Source organism: Lissotriton vulgaris, chromosome 9, assembly GCF_964263255.1.
Source record: "Lissotriton vulgaris chromosome 9, aLisVul1.2, whole genome shotgun sequence".
Taxonomy (NCBI): Eukaryota; Metazoa; Chordata; class Amphibia; order Caudata; family Salamandridae; genus Lissotriton; species Lissotriton vulgaris.
This window is the reverse complement of record NC_141697.1, coordinates 352,765,514-352,790,429: the sequence shown is the minus strand read 5'-3', so window position 1 is coordinate 352,790,429 and position 24,916 is coordinate 352,765,514. Positions and strand designations below refer to the sequence as shown.

The 24,916-nt window shown below is 46.7% G+C and overlaps 1 protein-coding gene across 1 annotated transcript in view; it reads right to left on the bottom strand.

Moving 5' to 3' along the window:
* The window catches only part of CCDC197 (coiled-coil domain containing 197), a 259,467-nt gene that overhangs the window by 78,520 nt on the left and 156,031 nt on the right, over positions 1-24,916 (bottom strand). The window contains exons 5-6 of the mRNA XM_086937717.1: positions 21,630-21,712; positions 643-815 (exon numbers count right to left, since the gene is read on the bottom strand). Coding sequence (XP_086793843.1) covers positions 643-815; positions 21,630-21,712 — 256 coding nt within the window. The remainder of the gene's footprint in view (positions 1-642; positions 816-21,629; positions 21,713-24,916) is intronic.

The window sequence follows — 24,916 nt, the reverse complement described above, 5'->3', positions numbered from 1 at the left end:
GGTGCCAATAGTCTTTACAGATCTCTGTAGTGCACCCTGTCCCTAGTTCTTCTTTTCTAATGACAGTCTTCCAAGACCTGAGTTTCATAATCACATCTAAAATCCTGCTACTCTTGCCGAGACCACCATGTCGCTACCGCTGTCCACACTCTGCAACCCGTAGAAGCAGGCCTGGTCAGCGTCAACAGATGAGGGGAACATCCTTTACAACGCGGATGTTACACTGCAGGTCCCTTACGACGCAACTTTTACAACGCAAGTTGTAACAACGAATTGCGCTCGGGGGCGCTCCAGGATAGTAAATAGTTTAATTTACTATCCAACTCCTTCCCTACTATCCACGGGGACTGGAGTTGGAATAGTAAATTAAACTATTCACTATCCAGCCCCCAACAACGCAAGTCGTGGTAACGACTTGCGTAGTAAAACATGCATCGTAAAGTACTGCGATGTAAAACATCGCGTTGTAACGACATACATCCAACAGATGACAACTGTACCTCACATATTTTTGCAATCCAGAAAGCTTGGTAACTCAGGCATGTGCTGTCGAGAAAGAAAGCTAGGCACTGAAAAAGAAGATAAAAGACAATGATAAAGTTGCATTTAGAACCAACCTACTGGTTCTTTCAGGAGTATTACCAGTTTTGTGGTGTTATGTTCCAGTCGTAATGTCTCAAGTGCGCGCTGGTTGTCCTTCTGCTCATCAGATAGCTTTGTCAGGTTGTCAATCAAACTCTGGTTTGTAGCTGATAGTGTCTCGTGCCTTATGATAATGGCCTTCAAGGGAGCATCAATGCCATGTTCCAGGTAGTCTGTGGAGGGGAAATAGTTTATTACTGTAATTGAATTTCCATATATTTAATAAGAGTGTTGTTTAACGATGATAGAGCTACTGTTCCAAGTACATAACCAACGGTGTAAGAAATCACACTCTGTCATGAAATTCTTGATGAAAATGCCTTCATAGCCATATAGTCTGTTGCTATTAACAGAAAATAGCTACACAAGTGAGTGGCAGTGCTGCCAATTTTGTGGCAAACACATTGCATCTGTCGCTACATCAGACACTGACTCCAAGTCACAGATCTGGGTTGAATCCATATTGTTCTTTAGCTCACTTCACAAGTGACCTGTTCTCTTGAAATGTGATCTGTTTGTCAGCAAAATGAGTTATTTAAAATATTAACAGATAGCCTTTGTATCACATATGCTAATATTCTCTAATATTCTCTGTACATTCTTGTATGACTCGCACACCTATGTAGTGCACGCTGCTGACTATTGTCTTTTGTTAACCAACCCAACTCATCTCTTTCACCGGTGCATTCCCTACAGCTAATAGGATACGGTGATCATCTCAGAGGTGTTTCATCAATACTCTCTCTGCGCAACTGCAATAGAATTGTTCAGTAACTGTAAAAACATCTATTATGAAGATATAAGGAAGAAGTGGAGGTTGTAGGGCAGACATGGAGGCAGATCAGGAGAAGTGACAGGCCAACGGAAAAATCGTAGAGGCTGAGGAGGAAATAGGGGAAGTGCTAGAGAAATGTGCGGTCTTGTGGTAGATATTGGACTGATGTGGACATATGGATTGACATGAGGAGGGCTTGGAAGGCATGGAGAAACCATGGCCGTGATCCTCCTCGACTTCTTTTCGGCATTCGACATGGTCTCCCACCACACCCTCATTGGGAGACTCCACAACGTTGGCATACCGCACAACTACCTCAAGTGGATCACTTCCTTCCTCTCAGGATGCTCAAAGAGCACACGACTGCCTCACTTCACTCCCTCAGCCCTACTTTGCTCAACCTTTACTTGTCCCCCCCTTGAAGACATCATAAGATCGCGTGAGCCCAACATAATCTCCTACTCTACCGACACTCAACTTATCCTCTCTATCACTGAGGACCCCTCCAATGCCAAAACCAACTTCTGCAACGCCATGACATCCATCGCAAAATGGATGAGAGACAGCTGCCTCAAAATCAACTCCGACAAGGATAGGATAGGATAGTATTTATAGAGCGCACTTATACCCGGAGGTGTCAAAGCACTGTAACAGACACTTGAGGAGATAGTAAGAAAATGCACCTGCAGCTACCCAAGATGAGAAAAGCCAGGTTTTCAGATGTTTTTTTAAAAACCAGGTAAGAGTCCGCATTGGAGATAAAGGTGGCCAGGGAGTTCCAAAGCTTGGCGGCCACTACATAAAAGGAGCCGCCTCCCATCTGCTCTTGTGAAATCTGGGAGTTACAATTTTTTCTGTGGGGAGGATCTCAAGAGCCTCCCAGGGGCGTTCCATTGAAAAAGAGTTTTCAGATTTGGAGTACCCTTACTATGCATGGGCTTGAATACCATACTCAGCACCTTAAAGCAGATGTTTTTTTTCTGATAGGGAGCCAATGCAGAGAATGAATCCCATTCCTGGCTGACTGATGCTTGGGTATTTTAAGAATCAACCGCGCCGCTGCATTCTGTACCACCTGAAGCCTATTAAGGGAGACCGCGTTGATGTTATGGTACAGAGCATTGCAATAGTCCACCCGAGAGGTGACTGGAGCAATGATGGTTGACTGGTGCAGCTCAGATGGAATGAAAGGCAAAACCCTTCTCAGAATCCTAAGGATATAAAAAAAAGTACTAACCGTGAGGCTGACCTGTGCGTCAAAGCGCAAGCCATTGTCAAATATGACCCTGAAATTCCTTGCTGTCCTAACCGGCACAGGGAGGGGACTACAGACTGTCGGCCATCAAGAGTTTGACCAGATGGAATTTTGCGAGCCAAATACCTGCACTTCAGTCTTGTCTGAATTAATCTCCAGTAAATTTTTCTTCATCGAGCAAATAATGCCGGACATACACTGATTGAACTTCTCCTAAACCGATTGCAGGGTATTCGAAATGGAGATGATTATTTGCTTATTATCCACATAAGAAAGCACCTGAAATCCAAAGGACCGCACCAGATTGGCCAGGGGGGTCACATAGAGATTAAAAAGAGTGGGGCTCAAAGATGAGCCCTGGTGTACCCCACAAGGAAACTTAAAGGCCTTGGCTCTAAAGCATCCACAGCTGACATTATGACTCTGTTTGTCATGAAAGAGTGTAGAAGCTGCAAGGCATTCCCGGCGATTCCCACTTGCCGCAAGCGCTGAGCCATATGCACCGGGGAGACGGTGTTGAATGCCACCAATAGGTCAAGCATTATCAGAATTGCCGCTCCGCCGTGATCAACCAAAAAAGGTGGACGGCCAACTACCAAAATGGCGGCCAATGAGGAACTCTCTCAGTGAAGAGGAACTCTCTCCTCTCAAACGGAAAGAACCCGTGGTGAACCGGAGAGTCGTGAGACAGGCAAAAGAAGTAAGATGCAAGATTCCCCCAGGAAGCGAAGGGAAAAAGATACACACACTAGCACAGTGTAGGGAAATAAATGAAATAAAACTGCTGCCTTAAAATAATATTAAAAATGCAGATGAGTTGAAAGCGTGTCTTACTTCGCATTGTTTTGAATTTCGGGAACAACACTTCTGCATGGGACCACAGCTGGTGGCCGGAAGAACTCGGACCTACATCAACCTATGATGCACGCAACCTCAGCCTCATTCTCGACAAACAACTCTCCATGAAACCATAAGTAAATGCCTCTTCCTGCTTCCACATCCTCTGCAGGCCCTCGTCACCAGCTGCCTCAACTACGGCAACACTCTCTACGCCTGAATCTCCAACCATTTCCTCAAAAGACTTCAGACCATACAGAACACTGCAGCCAGACTCATCCTGGATCTCCCCAAACAGACATGCATCCCCCCTCTCCTCAGAAACCTAGTCTGGCTCCTCTCCTGAAGTGATGCCAGTTTAAGATTCTTGTCCGAGTATACAGACCCTACATGGCCAAGGACCACCATACATCAACCATCGACTGAATTTTCACAGACCCTCATGACACCTGTTCTCCACATCACTCGCACCCCTCCCTGCATCCATCTCAGCAGCTGTTGCTCCTTCTCTTTCATCACTGTCAAGACCTGAAATTACCTGCCCCTCCACCTCCAAACAGCTCCCTCCCTGGCAGACTTCAGAAAGAAACTCAAGACCTCGCTTTTCGATGGAGACACAGAACCCTCAATGCCCAGATACCTTGGATGATAGTGCTGCACTATGGTTGATTGACTGATTGAAAGCAGTTGGAGGCCAAGTCTGGGACCTTTGGGCTGATGGGGTGACTTAGGGTGTGGATCGGAAGACAAAAGAGCATCAGGGTGAAATAGAGAGGTGATGGCTACATATGGGCGGGTATAGGGAAGATGAGAGTGTAGTGAGAGAGAGTCAAATACAACAGATGCCTCTGACTTTCCATCCACTCATCTAGGCCCTTTTGGTAAGAGACCTTTATTTAAGAGTCCCCTGTGGAGAAGGTATGGGAATACCAGCTGAGTAACATTAGCAAGATATAGATAGCCCCAATTATTTGTGATGTGAATGTTTACTTGTTTAAACAAGCTTTGGAAATGCAATAGGTCTCGCATTTGAAAAGTTGGAGCTATTGGTCTTGTAAATGACAAATATTTTATTTATTTGTTGCTTTTTAAAATAGCTAAATTGATAGCTTTGTCATTTACAATGCCAATAGTTATAACTTTCGTGAATGTGACACCTATAGCATTTGGAATGCAACATGTTTTGTATTTACGTGACTTAGATGGCAGCTCTGGTCGTTAGGCCACATCTCTAGAGAGCAGGAGAGTGCAGCAGGGAATCTCTGAAAGGTCCCGTGTTGGAGAACTTTCTGATCCCAACTGGTTAGTTGGGCATAAAGAAGACAGTCATCAACACTTGAAGATAATAAGTCCTTCGACTCCTCTGGTGCAGCCTCTAAGATGTTTTAAATTGACTTAGAATCTCTGTCTAGTGATGATAATTTTTAGTTGATTTTCAGCTTATTGCCTTCTGACTGTGCGAGCCACATGATGCTGTGATTGAAACTTATATATTTTTTTAACTTATTCTACATAGTATAACCACATAACAATGAACAAACATATAGAATAACTCAGTAATACTATCTGAACTCTGCCTTCCCGCTCTTAAGTGTAACAGACAAACACCCTCTGTGTGCTTCACTCCCAGGATTCACCCTGAATTTAACAAGAAGTGAATAGCTTTAAATAAATGCAGCATCCTAAGCACTGTGATTTGCAGAGCCAAATTCTATGCTCTGTACAGGGTGTTATGAATGCAGCTTGCTGCCGTGCTCCAAACGTTGACGACTTTTTATGTTTATCAAAGGTCATTGACGGATTTGTTTCTGGACTCCGTTATAACATTTTCTGATGTTCACTTCCAATGAATTGAAAGTATAATATATCCAATGGAGGTGAAGGTATCACTATTTTAGTGGATAAAAATGAGGATGCGTAAACATTGAATGCCCAAGGCTGTTTACAGCGGATTAAGGAGAGCTGGAGGAGGCAGCGAGCAGTTTAGCGAGCCAAGACGGAGGGCATTGCTGTGGGGAGGGGGAAGAAGAAATGCGACACGGCAGGCAGGGGAGGGGGCGGAGCGGGGGTGTGGGAGGAGTGCGGCTGAGGGAACAGACGGCGATTTCAGGCTGCGATGAGGGTGTGAAGCAGCAGGGGCGTCAGTGTAGGCCTGCGCTATATCAATGGAAGTGCAATAACATACATTAAAGGTCAGAGGCAAGCAAAGGGTGCAGCCGTGCTGATCGAGTCGTCGTGGGTACATCTGGACTCCGTTATAACATTTTCTGAAGTTCACTTCCAATGAATTAAAAGTATAATATATCCAATGGAGGTGAAGGTATCACTATTTTACTGGATAAAAATGAGGATGAGTAAACATTGAATGCCCAAGGCTGTTTACAGCGGATTAAGGAGAGCGGGAGGAGGCAGCGAGTAGTTTAGCGAGCCAAGACGGAGGGCATTGCTGTGGGGAGGGGGGAGGAGAACGCGACACGGCAGGCAGGGGAGGGGGCGGAGCAGGGGTGTGGGAGGAGTGCGGCTGAGGGAACAGACGGGGATTTCAGGCTGCGATGAGGGTGTGAAGCAGCAGGGGCGTCAGTGTAAGCCTGCGCTATAAGAATGGAACTGCAATAACATACATTAAAGGTCAGAGGCAAGCAAAGGGTGCAGCCGTGCTGATCGAGTCGTCGTGGGTACATCTGGACTCCGTTATAACATTTTCTGAAGTTCACTTCCAATTGAAAGTATAATATATCCAATGGAGGTGAAGGTATCACTATTTTACTGGATAAAAATGAGGATGAGTAAACATTGAATGCCCAAGGCTGTTTACAGCGGATTAAGGAGAGCGGGAGGAGGCAGCGAGTAGTTTAGCGAGCCAAGACGGAGGGCATTGCTGTGGGGAGGGGGGAGGAGAAATGCGACACGGCAGGCAGGGGAGGGGGCAGAGCGGGGGTGTGGGAGGAGTGGGGCCGAGGGAACAGATGGCGATTTCAGGCTGCGATGCGGGTATGAAGCAGCAGCGGCTGCAGGAGGGAGGCTGGGCTGCCTTTGATGTGTAATGCAAGGGGCAGGCGGCTGGGGGCATGTGCACGCGCTTTTAATGTCAATGCGCATGCCCATTGAGCTTGAATTTCACGGGCACTGCAAGGAATCGCCATCGACTTGCAAGTTGGTTGAAGTCTGTTTAAGCCCCCATATTCTCGCAAGCTCAATGCGCATGCGCATTGACAGGCGAGACCTAAAAAGGAGTCGTACTGCAGGAGGAAGGTCTACAAGAGAAGAGGTTATATCTACAAATGGGTTTTCCTGTAAAATATTTGCTCTCATTAGATTTGAGGGAGGGTGTTTGATGATGAGGGGACTATTCTTGAAGCTGTCTTGTGAGTAATGAGGTAAGCCAAGTACCTAAGTGCCTTATTGTAAAGGGGTTTATCAGTAAGGACCAGAAATTTTGTAAAGGTTTTTGGGCCAGATGTACAAAGGTTCCCGTCTGCATTTCTTAAATAGTGACTCCCTAGGAATCGTTATTCAAGAAATGCAAAAGGATATGTACAAAATTTGCCATTCCCTAATAGCGATTCCAACAGATTAGGAATCGCTACTAGGGAATCGCAAATAAGAAATACCATTACGTTACTGCCTATGGGCGAAATACGGAATGATTTGCATTTCCCAAATTGTGATTTCCTAACAGGAAATCGCAATTTAGAAAATGCAGAGCCAAGGGTGGCCCTTGGCTTAAGGGCCCATGGAGGCCCTGTCGAATTTCCTATTGCACATGTAAGTGCACATATGCCCTAGGGGTACATGTGTGCTTTATGTCACAATAATTGTTTTTATTTTTAATGCATTTTTTATTTTGCACATGGCTACCATCAACTTAAAGTTGATGGTAATTGCATTACCTAAATGCCCAATTGCATTTAGGAAATGCTTTTTACATGTGCTTTAGGAATCACAAAAAGGTCATCACTATTTTTGATTCCTAATCATGGTCGCGATTTGCGATTTCTATAGTGTAGAAATCGCAAATTGTGAACTAGTTTTGGCCCTTTGTACATCTGAAAAGGCCACCTAGCATTTCTTAAAGGGCAGAAATAGCGATTTGGACCGTTAAGAAATGCTTAATAGCTTTGTACATTTGGGCCTTTGTCTCCTGAACAGTGAAGCTCCTTCAAATTTAGTTTCAGGTGGTCCAAGGGGTTGGTGGTGTAGATTAGTCTGGCACAACATTTTTGAGAGCTCTGAGTTTATATGAGTTGGGTGAGTTTATATCTTTGAGAAGGGGTTTGCAGTAGAGCAAATGTGGACTGCTTAGGCCCAGAGGTCCTATAAAGGCTTTTGGAAGGAGTCAATGCATGTTCTGGATGTATTTAAAGTGCAAGATATTCTGGCATAGGATGAACTGTTTAGGGTCATTATCTTTGTGGTAGGACAGGGCACCAGGGATCCCAGGGTCAAGAACTTTATGCAGACCAAGTTTTTATGTATTCGTGTTCAAATGGACTTTATGACAGCATTGATCTGATTGTCTTAGAGCCGTTATGGGAAATCAATGTACTGGAGTTGCGTTTCACTGGTATAGATATGAATTCCAACTCAGAACTACCTATGATGCTTCATAAAGGTTGCATGCACACACTGAACAGCACTGGCAAGAGTATGAGTGTTGCCAGACTTATCAATAGGAGGGAATGGGAGAGAGATTAAAATGTAATCTAGGTTGAAACTTCAAAATTAAACGTATGAAAAGCTTGAAGTTTCAGATAACAAGTGAGAAACACTTAGTTTGATAATAAACTAAAGTGTGGAATGACCTCACACTCCACATCAGAGCCTCCTGATCTTTTCCACTGGCTTTTCAATTTACCAGCCTACCCTAGACAAGATTAGGCACACACTCCGGCTCAGTGCCAGAATACTCTTGCGGTGATGCAGTGATAGTGCATTTTAGAAATACACATAACATAAAATAACATAACTTAAATGTAATCTGTAATTATCAATTAATTTGAAAGCCAAAAGTTTTAAAAACTTTCTTTTTTTAATTAAATAATTTGATTTTTTAAGGTACTCATCAATGCTATAAGGTACCCTAATTCTTCCCTCGCAACGCTAAACCCATCCCATAACCAATGCTTTAAAAAGGCACACACTTACCAAGTCCCCCAACTCTTATGCTAACCCTTTCATCTACCCCATCCTTATCCCTAACACAGAGCACAACCCTAACACCAATCATTATCCTCACCCTATTCCTAACCCTTGTGCATGGGTTAACAATAACTCTATCCAAAACCTTAGCCTAAATCATAATGCTAGTACTAATTGTAAAACTCTCTCTAGCTCGACCCATTAGTCTTTCTATAATGTTTTACATTTTTCCAACCTTTTTGCCTTTTCTAAAAAAACAACTTTAGATGCCCATACACCCTGGGTATTAAATCAGAGTGCATAGGTTGAAAATATTGCACAAAACATAGACCTCAATATTTTGTGATTTTACTATAACTCAGCAGCCCTGAATCAATATAACTCAATTCAAAATAAGTTTATTCAGAATATTTTTACCAATCCCTAAAAGTACATTAAAAATAGACATAATAGAATAAAATATTAAACATAGTGTTAGACCTGTCTGCCCTTTGGGTAGTCCCTTTTTGCCCCTCAAAACCCTTAATTTTTATGTCCACTGAATTTTTGCGGTGTTGTCCTAGGGGTTAGGTGTTCTTTGCCCTCATGGTCCTTTTTCCTGAGGCCTAGATGTCTTCATGACTAAAAACTAGGAGATACCTAGAATGGTGGCCATTAACTGCCATAACTGCCATCCTAGGAGAAAGACCCATAGGGTAGTATAGGGACCTTCCAGAATCTTCTGGACCCTACTGGACCCTTTGTGGTCAGTCTATAAAAGGCCAGGGGCAGGGTAGCCATTTTGTGAAGTCTAGAGAGCTTGAGGAGTGAGGCAGTGGCGTGGGGAGGTGGGCGCGTAAGAAGTAGTTAGTTCATCTGTATGGTAGACAACCTCTTCATGAAGACGTCCCCCCCCCTAGCCCTTGACCGAGCCCTGTCATCGGTCTATGATATCTGAGGGAAGCGGCTTCGTAATTACTGCTGGCCCCCTTGAGACCCCTTTTTCCCCTGCCTTCACAGACACTGCCCGCTGACTGTGGCAAGCCCAGCTTGACCGACTTACCGGTTTCCAAGAGAGGGTGTCCGGAATAAGTCAGGCGTCCTGTGCTGCCCGGAGAGTCACTGGTGAATAGGATAGTGTCTGCAGAGGTGGCGCCGTTCTGTGCGCATGTCCAGGGGTAGCGTGGCCGACTGCTGGAGGAAAGCGAAGAAGCGCTGATTAGTGCGCAGGCCCAGGGGTAGTGTGGTCGACTGTGGTGGAGAGCGAGGAAGCGCTGATCGGTGCGCAGGCCCAGAAGCGGTGTGCCTGACTGCCGGAGAAGAGGAAGGGAGGCGGCGCCCTGCTGAGACACTGCTCCCCCGCGCCTGCTCAGTGGCGCGATCGGCGAGGAAGCTGAGGAGACGGCGCGAGTGATCGAATCACCACTAGTTCCAGGCAGGCCTCTCCTCGGTGCCGGTTTGGGAGAGCATTTGACCCGGCCCAGGAGGGAGGAGCCGCCGGGAGAGGAGACCTGGTGACTAAGGGCTGGTTGGCTGGAGCGGCACATTACTTGACTGGCCCCCAAGTAAGGTGGAGTAAAGGGGGGGTTGTTGAATGGCTGGGAAACGGCCGTGATACCGGCAGGGAGATCTTTCCTGCCCCTATTACCTCGGATAACTGAGAGGCCAGCCCTGACAGATTTGGGGAAGACTGAGACTAAAAGTCTACAGGGATAGGAGTGAAGAAGAATAAGTAAAACAAGAGAAAGCAACTGTGCTGAAGAAGAGAACTGAACCCCTGTGGCTGAAAAAGTTGGGGTTTGTGATCTAATTGTGTGTTCTCTTTCAGAGGTGGAAGGGGAGAAAAAACTGTGAGTTTACCATATTCAAACACCTGGGTTAGCTATAAATGAGCTGATTGCAGCAGGGAACCTGGCATCTGAATCCTGGGGTTACTCACCTGATTGTAGAAAAGTGTCACACGGGGGATACCAGGGTATCATTCCAGGTTCCTTTGGCCTGGCTATTCCCGAGGTGTTAAGCCAGGGTGTATTGTGAATTATTGGTTGAAACTGTTTTAATGTAAAGCCAGAAATGCAGAAGTAACTGAAGAAGGAGGGAGTGAGAGAGTTTACAGAAACAAGAAGTGTAAATGCACTGAATTCATTGTAATTGTGGTACTGATTTAGCTTTTGAACACAAAGAAGAAGTTAACAACGAAAGAGATCATAAAGCTTTTCTACTTTTATAAAAAGTAAGGTGTAGTGTCATTTTTGAGTGGATGGACGTTATGTTACTGAGGGGTGTGACGCAAACTTAACACATGTACTTTGGAGTTAGGTCTTCCTATTTAGTGCCAAGCTACCTTATGTGACTTGGAGACCCCAGGTCCAACAAAATTGGTGTCTAGCCGTGGGATGAGAACTGTGTTTGTGTCCACTTTTTAGTAACTAAGTGTACTCCACAGGCCTACACCTGCAGTTTTCTCCTGGCGGACTTCCCAATTACTACTTTTGCTTTTTCTAAATTTGCTCCTGGTGGTGGGTGGAGGTAGCTTCAAATTGCCCCTTTTGAATCCATTCTTTCCGTGTGGTTGTCCCTACATTTCTCATCAGCAAAATGGAATTTGCTCTGGACGAACTGGAAACTTATTCTGCAGCCCAGCTTAGAGACTTTTGCCAAAAGATGGGAGTGTATTTTAAGCGTGGTGCCAAGAAGGGAGAACTCCAGACCAGTTTGAGGGCTTGGGTGGCAGCACATGGCGAAAGGAAGGAGGAGGAAGAGGGGACGGACCGGGACACAGTCATAGGGGTAGAGGGATTGTTCCATCCTGAGATGGGAAACCTACTTCCCGGACCTATGACCTTCTCAAGGGGGGGCAGCAGTGTCTCCGGAAGAAGCTTAACCGAAGCTGAACTAGTGGACAGGAGGGAAAAAAGACAGCTCAAGTGGGAGTTAGCCAGGTTGGAGCAGGAGAGGGAGGAACAGCGGATGGCTCATGAGTTAAAACTGAGAGAGCTAGAACTCAAGGCCCTACAGTTAGGACCCTCCAATTCTCCAAATGGTGGCAGTGAAACAAAAGACCTGACCAGGGAATCCAGACCCTACGTACCTAAAGACATAAGTGCCAACTACAGCCAAGGGGATGACATCGCCAAGTGGTTGGCTGCCTATGAGGTCTCCTTAAGAGCCTGTGGGATCCTGGAAAAACACTGGGGGGGTGGTTTATACAAGTGTATGCCTCCTACTGGTCGGGACACATTATTGGCCCTGGAACAGGAAGAGCAGACTCACTACCCCACCATGAAAGTGGCGCTAATTAAAACATTTGGGCTGACCCCAGAGAAGTATCGGCAAAAGTTCAGGGGAAGTCACAAATTAAGCACCTATAACTGGGTTGATTTCCTGGACTATGCAAGGAAGGCATTGGAGGGCTGGATACAAGGCAGCGAGGGGAAGGACTATGAGGGGTTGTACGACCTTTTACTCAAAGAGCACCTACTCGAGAAATGTTTTCCCGAGCTGCGTCAACACCTGGTGGACAGCAAGCTGACCAACCCCGGAAGCTTGCAGAGGAGGCAGACATCTGGGCAAGTACCCGGGCGTCATCAAAGGGGACTGGAGGGGATTCCCAAAGTGCCGAACAGGGCGCCCCTCAGAAGAAGGAGGGGGAGATAAAAAGCGGGAGTTCTCAAAAGGTCCCCAAAACAGTTTTCAGGGAAAGGGAACAGGATTCACCCCTAAGGCTAACCCGCCCAGAAACCCTCATCCTGGCCTAAGCCAGCAGCCAAGGGTTGTCCACTGCTTTGAGTGTGGTGGTATTGGACATTATAAGGGAGATGTTAAGTGCCCAAAGAGACCACCCCCTCCCACCGGAGGAAAAGCCCCGGGAGTAGTTAGTGTAGCGCTCGGGGAGGAGTTGCCCTTAGATAAGGGGGTGAGTGGGCGGGTGTCACCTTAGTGTCCCTGGGAGATCGGGAGATGGTTCCTAAGATCCAGGTGCCCCCAAATACTACCAAGTATGGGCAATGGATCACCATCAATGGCCAAAGAGGGGAGGCTCTGAGAGACACAGGAGCCAGTATGACTATGGTAAGGAGTCAACTGGTGTCTCCAGAGCAGGTGATTCCTCATGTACTCCACCCCGCCGCGATGGCTGTAGGCAGATTGGGCTACTATCCTGTGGCCGAGGTTCCATTTGAGTGGGAAGGGTTGCAGGTTCACTTCGAGTTGCCGTAAGCCCTGCCGTGCCAGTCGATTGTCTGCTGGAAAATGACATGGAGCACAATGCTTGGAGGGAGGTGGAATACCGGACTCATTCGGAGATGCTGGGTACACCTGACTGGGCCTGTGCAAGCACAAGGTCTGCGACTGCCCAGAGAGGGAGTTCGCCTGGGCTGGAGCCTGGAACAATGGCCCAGCCCTCTGCCAGAAAGGGACAGACCCGAAGACAGGAGAAGCCTGCTTCGGATTCCACGCCCCATGAGACAGATCTGCCACCTGCGGTGGCGAGCCAGGAGTCTGTGGAGGGTGAAGTAGTCTCCCTGGAGGACCTACCCATCCCTGCTGAGTGGCATGTGGAGGGAGGGCCTACTAGGGAGGAGTTCTGTAAGGGCCAGAAGGAATGCCCTACCCTTGAGGGACTGAGGCGACAGGCCGAAGCCCAGGCAGCAGGGAACGTTGCAGGGCACTACCACATTTACTGGGAGGACGGACTCCTCTACAGTGAACCCAAGGTACCTTTACCCGGTTCTTCACGGGCCTTGGCAGTCCCTCAACGATACTGAGCCTTTCTGTTAGAATTGGCTCATGAGATTCTCTTGGCAGGACACTTAGGTCAGGACAAGACCTTTGCCCGGCTTGTCCCCCACTTTTGCTGGCCTCAGATGAAAGTGGCATCTGACACTTACTGTCGGACATGTGTATCCTGTCAAGCCAGTGGGAAAACAGGGGTGAAGCTGAAAGCTCCCCTGGAACCACTACCAGTCGTTAGCACCCCCTTTGAAAGGGTGGGCATCGACATTGTGGGGCCATTGGATCCACCAACTACAGCTGGTCACAGGTTTATCCTGGTTCTGGTGGATCACGCCACGCGGTACCCAGAGGCAATTCCTCTGAGGACTGTCACTGCACCTGTTGTGGCTAGGGCCCTGATGGGGATCTTTACCCGAGTGGGTTTCCCCAAGGAAGTTGTGTCCGACAGGGGGACCAACTTCATGTCAGCATATATGCGGGCAATGTGGAAGGAGTGAGGAGTGACCTACCGGTTCATCACTCCATATCACCCCCAGTCAAATGGACTGGTAGAAAGGTTCAACAAGACCTTGAAAGGCATGATCAGAGAGCCTGCGGAGGAAATGGGACGTTCTCCTACCCTGTTTGCTATTCTCCTACAAGGAAGTGCCACAGAAGGGAGTGGGCTTCAGCCCCTTTGAGCTTCTGTATGGGCACCCGGTGCGTGGACCTCTCAGCCTGGTGAAGGATGGATGAGAAAAGTCTCCCAGAAAGCCTCCCCAGGATGTGGTGAGCTACATGCTGGTTTTCCGGAGCCAAATGGCAAAGTTGTGGAAGCAAGCTTCTGACAACTTGGAAGCCAGCCAAGCAGTAATGAAAGAGTGGTATGACCACAACGCTCACCCGGTGGAGTTGGAGCCTGGCCAGAAAGTGTGGGTGATGGAGCCTGGAGAGCTAAGTGCCCTCCAGGATCGCTGGACAGGCCCCTTTGAGGTGTTAGAGAAGAAGGGTAAGGCCACATACCTGGTGGACCTTAAGACCCCTCGACAGCCCCTACGGGTGCTGCATGCTAATTGCCTCAAACCCCACCATGAGAGGCCCGAGGTCATCTTGATGATGGTGACTGATGGAGGAGAGGAAGCGGAAAGCGAGCCTTTCCCGGACCTGTTTTCGTCTCAGGTAAAAGGATGGGTCGGTGGAGGGAGTGATTCTCTCCCCATCCCTAACTCCTGAGCAGCGGGAGAACTGCCGCCAGATATTGAAGCAGTACTCTACGTTGTTCTCCCTTGTCCCGGGAAGGACCCACCTGTGTACTAATGATGTGGACACAGGAGACAGCCCACCAGTGAAGTCAAAGACCTACCGGCTGTTAGACAAGGTGAAGGCCAGCATCCACGGTGAGATTACCAAGATGCTGGAGCTAGGAGTTGTTGAACCTTCCAGTAGCCCCTGGTCCAGTCCAGTGGTTCTAGTACCAAAAGCTGTCCCACCGGGCACTACTCCAGAACTGAGGTTCTGTGTGGATTACCGGGGACTGAACTCAGTGGCCAAGACTGATGCTCATGAGATCCCTAGGGCGGATGAATTGATTGACCGGCTGGGAGCTGCCCAATATCTGAGTACCTTTGACCTTACTTCAGGGTACTGGCAGATCTCCCTTACAGATGGAGTGTATGTAAATGTATGTATTGGCATTTATATAGCGCACTACTTACCCGTAGGGTCCCAAGGCGCTTCGACCGCTGCGAAACCCTTCCTGGCTTCCCTGAAAGATGGTCCCTTAATGGGTATCTCCAGGGTGAGACCAGGCATCCCCGGCGGTCTGGTGGGGCCGTTAGTGAAGATGAGGCAAGCTAATGCCCAGAGTTGCCGAGTGTGATCGCTGATCAGAGTGGGCACCGAGGCGAGAGAATTATCGAGTCCGCTGACCCTGGTCCAGAAACCTGCCGCGCCGGGAATCGAACCCTGGTCCCGGGCCGTCCTCTGCTCTCGGGTCTGCCGCCTCTAACCAGTGAGCCACACTACTTCACTGGAGCAAAGGAAAGGTCAGCTTTCTCCATGCCTGAGGGACACTTCTAGTTCTGCGTGATGCCCTTTGGGCTCAAGAATGCCCCTGCTACTTTCTAGCGGCTGGTGAACCAGGTCCTCTCCGGAATGGAGGCTTTCTCCGCTGCTTACCTGGATGACATTGCTGTCTTCAGCAGCAGTTGGGAGGACCATTTGCGTCACTTGCAAGCTGTTCTCCAAGCCCTGAAACAAGCTGGCTTGACAATCAAGGCCAGCAAATGACAGATTGGGCAGGGGTCGGTTGTGTACCTAGGCCACTTGGTGGGTAGGGGAACAGTGCAGCCCCTCCAGGCAAAGATTGAGGCCATCATGGCCTGGGAACCCCCCAAGACCCAGACCGAGGTCCGAGCTTTCCTGGTCCTCACAGGTTACTACCGTCGCTTTGTGAAGGGGCATGGCACTATTGTAGTGCCCCTCACAGAGCTCATATCCAAGAAACTACCTCGACGGGTAGTCTGGACAGAGGCTTGTCAGCAAGCCTTTGAGAAATTGAAACAGGCCATGTGTGCCGCACCGGTCCTGAGGGCCCCAGACTTCTCCAAGGAGTTCATTGTCCAGACAGACGCATCAGAGCATGGCATTGGGGCAGTGTTATCGCAACTCAACGAAGAGGGTCTGGATCAGCCAGTAGTCTTCCTGTCCAGGAGACTGTTTCCCCGGGAACAGAAGTGGAGTCCAATTAAGCGGGAGGCTTTTGCGGTGGTATGGGCTCTGAAGAAGCTGCGGCCATACCTGTTTGGCTCGCACTTCCTGGTTCAGACTGACCACCGACCCCTTCGTTGGCTGATGCAAATGAAGGGGGAAAATCCCAAGTTGTTGAGATGGTCCATCTCCCTATAGGGAATGGACTTCCGGGTGGAACATTGGCCTGGATTGGACCACACCAATGCAGACGGTCTCTCTAGGTATTTCCACCTTAGTGATGAGGACTCCCAAGGGGTTGGGTAGCACTCCCCACTTTCAGCTGGGGGGGACGCGTGTTAGACCTGTCTGCCCTTTGGGTAGTCCTTCCTATTTATTTATTTATTTTTGTCCCCTTTTTGCCCCTCAAAACCCCTAATTTTTATGTCCACTGAATTTTTGCGGTGTTGTCCTAGGGGTTAGGTGTTCTTTGCCTTCATGGTCCTTTTTCCTGAGGCCTAGATATCTTCCTGACTAAAAACTAGGAGATACCTAAAATGGAGGCCATTAACGTCCATAACTGCCATCCTAGGAGAAAGACCCATAGGGTTGTATAGGGACCTTCCAGAATCTTTTGGACCCTACTGGACCTTTTGTGGTCAGTCTATAAAAGGACAGGGGCAGGGTAGCCATTTTGTGAAGTCTAGAGAGCTTGAGGAGTGAGGCAGTGGCGTGGGGAGGTGGGCGCGTAAGAAGTAGTTAGTTCATCTGTAAGGTAGACAACCTCTTCATGAAGACGTCCCCCCTAGCCCTTGACCGAGTCCTGTCTTCGGTCTATGATATCTGAGGGAAGCGGCTTTGTAATTACTGCTGGCCCCCTTGAGACCCCTTTTTCCCCTGCCTTCACAGACACTGCCCGCTGACTGTGGCAAGCCCAGCTTGACCGCCTTACCGGTTTCCAAGAGAGGGTGTCCGGAATAAGTCAGGCGTCCTGTGCTGCCCGGAGAGTCACTGGTGAATAGGATAGTGTCTGCAGAGGTGGCGCCGTTCTGTGCGCATGTCCAGGGTTAGCGTGGCCGACTGCTGGAGGAAAGCGAAGAAGCGCTGATTAGTGCGCATGTTCAGTGGTAGTGTGGCCGACTGTGGTGGAGAGCGAGGAAGTGCTGATCGGCACGCAGGCCCAGAAGCGGCGTGCCTGACTGCCGGAGAAGAGGAAGGGAGGCCGCGCCTTGCTGAGACACTGCTCCCCCCGTGCCTGCTCAGTGGCGCGATCGGCGAGGAAGCTGAGGAGACGGCGCAAGTGATCGAATCACCACTAGTTCCAGGCAGGCCTCTCCTCGGTGCCGGTTTGGGAGAGCATTTGACCCGGCCCACGAGGGAGGTGCCGCCGGGAGAGGAGACCTGGTGACTAAGGGCTGGTTGGCTGGAGCGGCACATTACTCGACTGGCCCACAAGTAAGGTGGAGTAAAGGGGGGTTGTTGAATGGCTGGGAAACGGCCGTGATACCGACAGCGAGATCTTTCCTGCCCCTATTACCTCGGATAACTGAGAGGCCAGCCCTGACAGATTTGGGGAAGACTGAGACTAAAAGTCTACAGGGATAGGAGTGAAGAAGAATAAGTAAAACAAGGGAAAGCAACTGTGCTGAAGAGGAGAACTGAACCCCTGTGGCTGAAAAAGTTGGGGTTTGTGATCTAATTGTGTGTTCTCTTTCAGAGGTGGAAGGGGAGGAAAAACTGTGACTTTACCCTATTCAAACACCTGGGTTAGCTATAAATGAGCTGATTGCAGCAGGGAACCTGGCATCTGAATCCTGGGGTTACTCACCTGATTGTAGAAAAGTGTCACACGGGGGATACCAGGGTATCATTCCAGGTTCCTTTGGCCTTGCTATTCCCGAGGTGTTAAGCCAGGGTGCATTGTGAATTATTGGTTGAAACTGTTTTAATGTAAAGCCAGAAATGCAGAAGTAACTGAAGAAGGAGGGAGTGAGGAAGTTTACAGAAACAAGAAGCGTAAATGCACTGAATTCATTGTAACTGTGATACTGATTTAGCTTTTGAACACAAAGAAGAAGTTAACAACGAAAGAGATCATAAAGCTTTTCTACTTTTATAAAAAGTAAGGTGTAGTGTCATTTTTGAGTGGATGGACGTTATGGCCCACATGCATGAAGCACTTTTTCATTCGCAAACGGTGCGATTCCTTAAAATCGGCCGTTTGCGAATGCAAAAGTGCTTTTTGGGATGCATGAAGCAATTTTAGAATTCGTAACATGTTTGCGAATTCTAAAATTGCGGGTGCTTTTAAGAAGTCGCAGATGTGCGATTTCTTAAAAGCAATGCATCATTATTTTAAAAAGTGAAAATTCGCAAATAGGGTGCCAAATTTACCGAGTGGTTTAACCACTCGGTAAATTTGGAAAAAGTGTTTAAAATGTTGAAAATGCTTTTTTTTCAACATTCATGTTACGGACACACATGTCCTTAGGACATGTGTGTGTGCAACATGATGCGAAAAATACATTTCAGGGGTGCATGGGGGGGTCCTTTGGACCCCCCCCTGCACCCATGAAATTTTCTAAGTGCCACTCGCAATTTGCATTGACTCCTATGGGCCTTTTGGCCCATAGGAATCAATGGGAATTGCGAAAATTAACTTAAGAATTCGGTATTTCTTTGGGATTCGGTAAAAATTGCGATTTTTACTGAATCACAAAGAAATACCGAAAAAAATGATGCATAGCATTTTGCACTTCTTAATTTGCGAATCCTTATTTTTCGCAAATTAAGAAATGCAAAATGACACAATGATGCATGTGGGCCTTAGTTACTGAGGGGTGTGACGCAAACTTAACACATGTACTTTGGAGTTAGGTCTTCCTATTTAAGGCCAAGCTACCTTATGTGACTTGGAGACCCCAGGTCCAACACATAGTTCCATACATTATAATTTAAAAACTCGTTTAATTAATTTATTATTAAATATCCATCAGTAAAATTCCTCTTACTATTTCAGATTTTAAAAATCCTATCCTCCTAAATTCATCTTTCAATCTTCTTCATAAACCAGGTTATCCAAGTATACAAGGGATTTCCTTCATTTTACAGCCCAAGTACTATAACCTGCAACAGCTCGACACAATATTTCATTATCAAGAGTTCATATAAAATTCATGGCATCATTATAAAAGAAAAGCTTCTTAGTTATAAAAATTGGTCATAAAAATGTTCGCCTAATATCTCGATAAATCCTACAAAATAGTATAAAGTGCATCATGGATTGGGTGGTTTTCCCATCGCATGGACATCTGCAAAATATTATCTGCCATGTTTCATGTTTTGAGAATGCCACCAGTTCATGGATTGTGCCCAGCCATAGCCTAGTCAAATCGAACTTATCTTGAAATCAATATAACAAGAGACACATAGCTCACAAAGGGCCCTAGGAGGAAGAAGCACTATAAACAGACACAGAAGCATAAAAATAATCTGAATCAAAATGTGCAGTCAATTAGCTTTAACCCTGCATACTCCCATCCAGAAAAAAGTCATGACTGAACATCAATAACCTAAACAGACATAAATCTCGCTCTTCAAGCACATCATAAATAATATCAAGAGAGAAGCTTCAATCCTCAACAGCAAAGTCCTAGCAGGAAAAAACCCTGCCCACTGTGCAGAAAAGTCCCATGCACCTGTAATGTGTGAAAAGGGAAACATCATTTACCACGAAGGCATTACCACTACTCACGTTTACCACGTGACACTTACCACGCAGGGTGCCTTCCACGCAGGGTACCTTCCACGACGTCTTTACCACGGGCTAGGGGGGAGACGTGGTATTCCTTCAAGTCGATCTGCGTGGGCATGGGGGGGCAGAGGGAGGGGGGGGGCTCGAAGGGGGCTGGGGGGGTCTCCCCCCCAAAAAATAACAAGCAGGTTACTTTAACCAAAAAACGAACATAAATTTAAAAGAAAGAGGAAAGAGCCTCCCCCAAAGACGTGCCGTGTACGTAAAAAAAGCAGTCCTTTTTTTATTTTGGTATACGTGTTTTGACGCTTGTTTCAAAGGAGGATGGAAGTAAGGGCTCGTGGAGAAAGACGTGAAGGTAAGACGTTGCAACGCGTAGTAAAATGCTACGTTGTAAATACCAGCGTGGTAAAGCCACTTGCGAGGTAAAATTCGCGTGGTAAAGCCATGCGTGGTAACTGAAATCGTGGTATAATCATATATTCGTGTGAAAACACATTTGCTTTTTCTAGGTTGAGCACTTTTAGTTTCACTGCAAGGACATCTAAGGCTAGTAAACAATCAGCTACTAAGTCTCTTTTGATGACCATAAGTCCAACAACAGTGTCCAGATGCAAGTGTAATGTCTTCTGTAGGATAGCAGCTTGTAGTAACCCCTCGGGATATTCCACTAATTTAAGGATGTTCATCACTGTCTCTAAATTGTCTGGGCCTCTCTGCTTAGTTTGTGACCTCAATCTAATTGCTGTTTGGGCTAGATTGTGTTCAGAACTGCAACAGTACAGAAGTCCATTTAACACACTTGTCATCACCTCACCCAAAGCTTCTTCAACAATTTCTGGGATTACTTCAGCACTCAACTGTGCAGTTTCTAAGAGTTAGCATCCCCTCCAGCACTTACCTGGTCTCATTACTTTGACCCTCTAGCATCTTAATATTAGCAGCCGAATGTGTCATCTATTCTTCCATTGTCATTATATGTGTCAACAGGTTCTCCACTTTTTCAACCCTTACTGCAGCCTCAGAGGTCAGACTCCTGTGGCTCATGTCTCCACCTGCACAGTTTTCATCCAGGGTTAAACTGATGCCTGACTGCTGTTCCATTTCAGTCGTAGGCATCACACATCCTTCTTTGCCCCCAGCCATTTCCGAGTCATCTCCCACACATCCTCAGATTGCCAGCAGAACCACAGATCCAGCTCTTCCATGATGGAGACATGCAGAGAGTAGTTAACCACTACTACAACACTGCTCCTGTGGAGCAAGCATTTTATTTTCAGCTTGCGTCACAATATAGTGATGGAAATGATATGCTGAGCTACTACTTTCCTTTAATGAATATGACAAGCCCTTAGAGAAAACAAAAATACACTTGTATCATCCCCAAATATGTTATGGCTTTATTTGTTTGACCTTAATTATCTGGTTCTGTTATTTACATGGGGGTTTGAATCTGCAGCTGTAGGTTTAAAAATAGTGAGTTAGTGTTAGGATGGATTAATATGAAAATTAAAATTTAAAAAGAGGGAAATATAGTGTAGAGGCACACAATGTGTAATGCACAAGTGAAAAGAGAAAACATGAAAAGCTTGCAAAAGGAATTCGTACTTTAAGGAAGATTGTGAGGCGGTTGCAATAGATAAAAAGTGGCTTGTCCTACCACGTGTTAGAGATTATAAAGATCCAAGGGCGGGAGAGAGAGGGAGACTGGAATTCATCATAATACTAAAGGATATTATGTCAAAAACAATCATTACAGTTTGTTTAATCCAACATCATGTATTCAAATCAGCATTAACTCCACACAACAGGCAGGAACGGTCAGAAAATAAGATTAATGTACATACTCTCGGGCAATTCATAAAGAATCTTCCTTAGGTACTCTTCAAAGGGCTTGAACGTTGAAATCTTATTCTGTAACTTCTTTAGTCTGAAGATGGAGAACAAAAAGATTGATCAGAAATACAAATACATTGCCGTGCCCCCGTGCTAGAAGCCAATGGTGTTTTAACATAAATATATGCTTGGAGGAAAAACTCAAATCGAGGCATACCTTTAGAAAAACTATTTATTGTTGTCTATATACTACCCTGTTTTAGGGAGCACTTTGAATTAGAAAGCCCAAATAATCACGGGGAGGCTTAAAAACCAAAAGATCAAATCAGACACCATTACTGGATACTTCGAAAAGCAAAAGAAAAATCAACAGTCTCCGTTTTCCACAATTTAAGTGAAGCTTCTGGTGTACAGAGCAAATTCCCTGTAAAAATTGTTGACTCTGTGTATTTTCTTTGGTGTCATCTTTTATGGTCAAGGCAACAAACAGCTTTAGCAGTCTATTGGCCAACCTATTGTTTCCAGTACACACAGAGTGAGCCCTTGGTCAGCCCTTTGCTCGTGATTGGATGACTTTCTTATACATCTTTGTTGCCTCCCCTTGATTCTGTGACTCGCCTACCTATACCTTTGCCCTGAAGCATTTTGGCCTTGCAGTGTTCTGACTAGACGAGTTATATATATCCTTCCACTGCATACTTCAGGGGACTTTTTATTTTTAGATCTACAGCACTTCTTGGGGATGCATGTTTTTCTTTACTCTGTCTCCCTGTCATATTTGTTGGCTTTCTCCACTCCCATTCATCCTTAACCCCTGTCTCCCCCTCCCTTCTAATATCCTTAAGTGCTTCCTGCCTCCCCATCACTCCTTAATAACCCTGTCAGTGCTTTAAGAATCCCCCATTTCTTTCACCTCAGTGCTTGCCTCGCATATACCAAGTTTTCTTTCTTCCTCATCACTGTTTTAAAATACTGTATCTGCTGAGATTGGTTCATCCATTTAGGAATATTAACGTCACCGACTAAGGGCCAGATTATGAGTTCAGCGGTCCACTTGCAGGCCGACTACCGTATTTTGAGTACAGCGGTGGGACTGCCACAGGACCGCTGCAGCTGCCAGGGATCCTAGATCCCGCGCCCGTGGGGCAGTGGTCTGAGGCTGTAATATGCTGGTGGTGCCGCTGCGGGGTACATGGTGTGCCCCCCTGTATTTTTGCACCCCCTGTTCCTGCATGAGATGAAATGCACATCATGGTGCATGTTGCCCTGTGCAGGTACCTGCTTTGGCACTCTCACAGCACTGCATTTCTAAAGGCTCTCCTTTGAATTTTAGAAAGGCACCGTAGTGGGGCCGCTGCCGCAGGACTGCCCAACCTTTATTCAAGTCAGAATACAGTGGGCGTTCAGCGTATAGGTTTGTCCTCTTCCTGCTGCTAGAAGCTCCAAAAAAACCAAAAAAACTTTCTACACCTTTCTCTCTTCGATCCCTCCACTATCCTTTTCAATCCAACTAACAGACTAACATGCCTAGTGCTCAAATTAATTTCATATTTACCTATAAAAATTCCAAACTAATCCAGTTTGGTTCCAGAGTTGTGTGCTACCCGCTGAAAAGCACTTAAACACCTCATCAGGGGTATCAAGCTCTATATGAATGCAAACCCTTCCCTCTTCTACCCTCCACTATCCGCTTTCAATCCAAATAACAAACTCACATGACCACAGCTGAAATTAATTTATTATCTCCATATACTAATTCACCACTAATCCTTTCTGGGTTACGGAGCCGAGTGCTACTCACCGAAAAAGAGCTTCAATGACTCGTCAGGGGTAGTAAGCGCTATATAAATGCAATTACAATACAATACAATTTACAGTATAGTGAGGCCTATGACTACCAGTGCTGGTTTACAGCGAGTTTGATGCAATATTTACAGTTGAGTGCGAGCATATGATTACCTGAGCCGGTCTACAGGGAGCTTGATGCAATATTTACAGTAGAGTGAGTGTCTATGATTACCCAAGCCGGTCAGCAGGGAGCTTGATGCAATATTTACTGTAGAGTGAGCGCCTATGACTGCCCGAGCCAGCCTACTGGGAGCTTGAAGCGATGTTTACGGTATACAACCGTTACAACGAAACTTTTACAACGCACTACCATTACAACGCAGTCATTACAACGCAAACCATTACAACGCAATGCGCTGGGGGGCGCTCTAGGATAGGGAATACGTTTAATTTACTATCCAACACCTTGCCTAGTGTCCACGGGGACTGGAGTTGGAATAGTAAATTAAACTTTTCACTCTCCAGCACCCCAAAGCGCTATGCGTTGTAAAGGCATGCGTTGTAAAAGTATGCGATGTAACGTCATACATCCGATACTTACAGTAGAGTGAGAGCCTATGATTACCCAAGTTGGTCTGCAGGGAGCTTGATACAATATTTACAGTGAAGGGACCGCCTTTGAGTACCCGAGCCGGTCTGCAGGGAGCTTGATACAATAATTACAGTAGAGTGAGCGCCTATGATTACCCGAGCTGGTCTATAGGGAGCTTGATGCGATATTTACAGTAGAGTGAGCGCCTATGACTACCCGAGCTGGTCTATAGGGAGCTTGATGCGATATTTACAGTAGAGTGAGCGCCTATGACTGCCCGAGCTGGTCTATAGGGAGCTTGATGCGATATTTACAGTAGAGTGAGTGCCTATGACTGCCCGAGCTGTTCTTTAGGGAGCTTGATGCGATATTTACAGTAGAGTGAGTGCCTATGACTGCCCGAGCTGGTCCATAGGGAGCTTGATGTGATATTTACAGTAGAGTGCCTATGATTACTTGAGCTGGTCTTCCGGGAGCTTGATGCAATATTTACAGTAGAGTGAACGCCTATGACTGCCCGAGCTGGTCTATAGGGAGCTTGATGCGATATTTACAGTAGAGTGCCTATGATTACTTGAGCTGGTCTTCCGGGAGCTTGATACGATTGTTACAGTAGAGTGAGCACCTATGACTGCCCGAGCTGGTCTATAGGGAGCTTGATGCGATATTTACAGTAGAGTGAGCGCCTATGACTGCCCGAGCTGGTCTATAGGGAGCTTGATGCGATATTTACAGTAGAGTGAGCGCCTATGATTACCCGAGCTTGTCTATAGGGAGCTTGATGCGATATTTACAGTAGAGTGAGCACCTATAAGTGCCATGAGCTGGTCTACAGGGAACTTGATGCGAGATAATGAGATGCCTAGTTGGTTGCAAGATTAAACAGAGTCGATTAAAGAAGAGGTGCATTGCCACTGA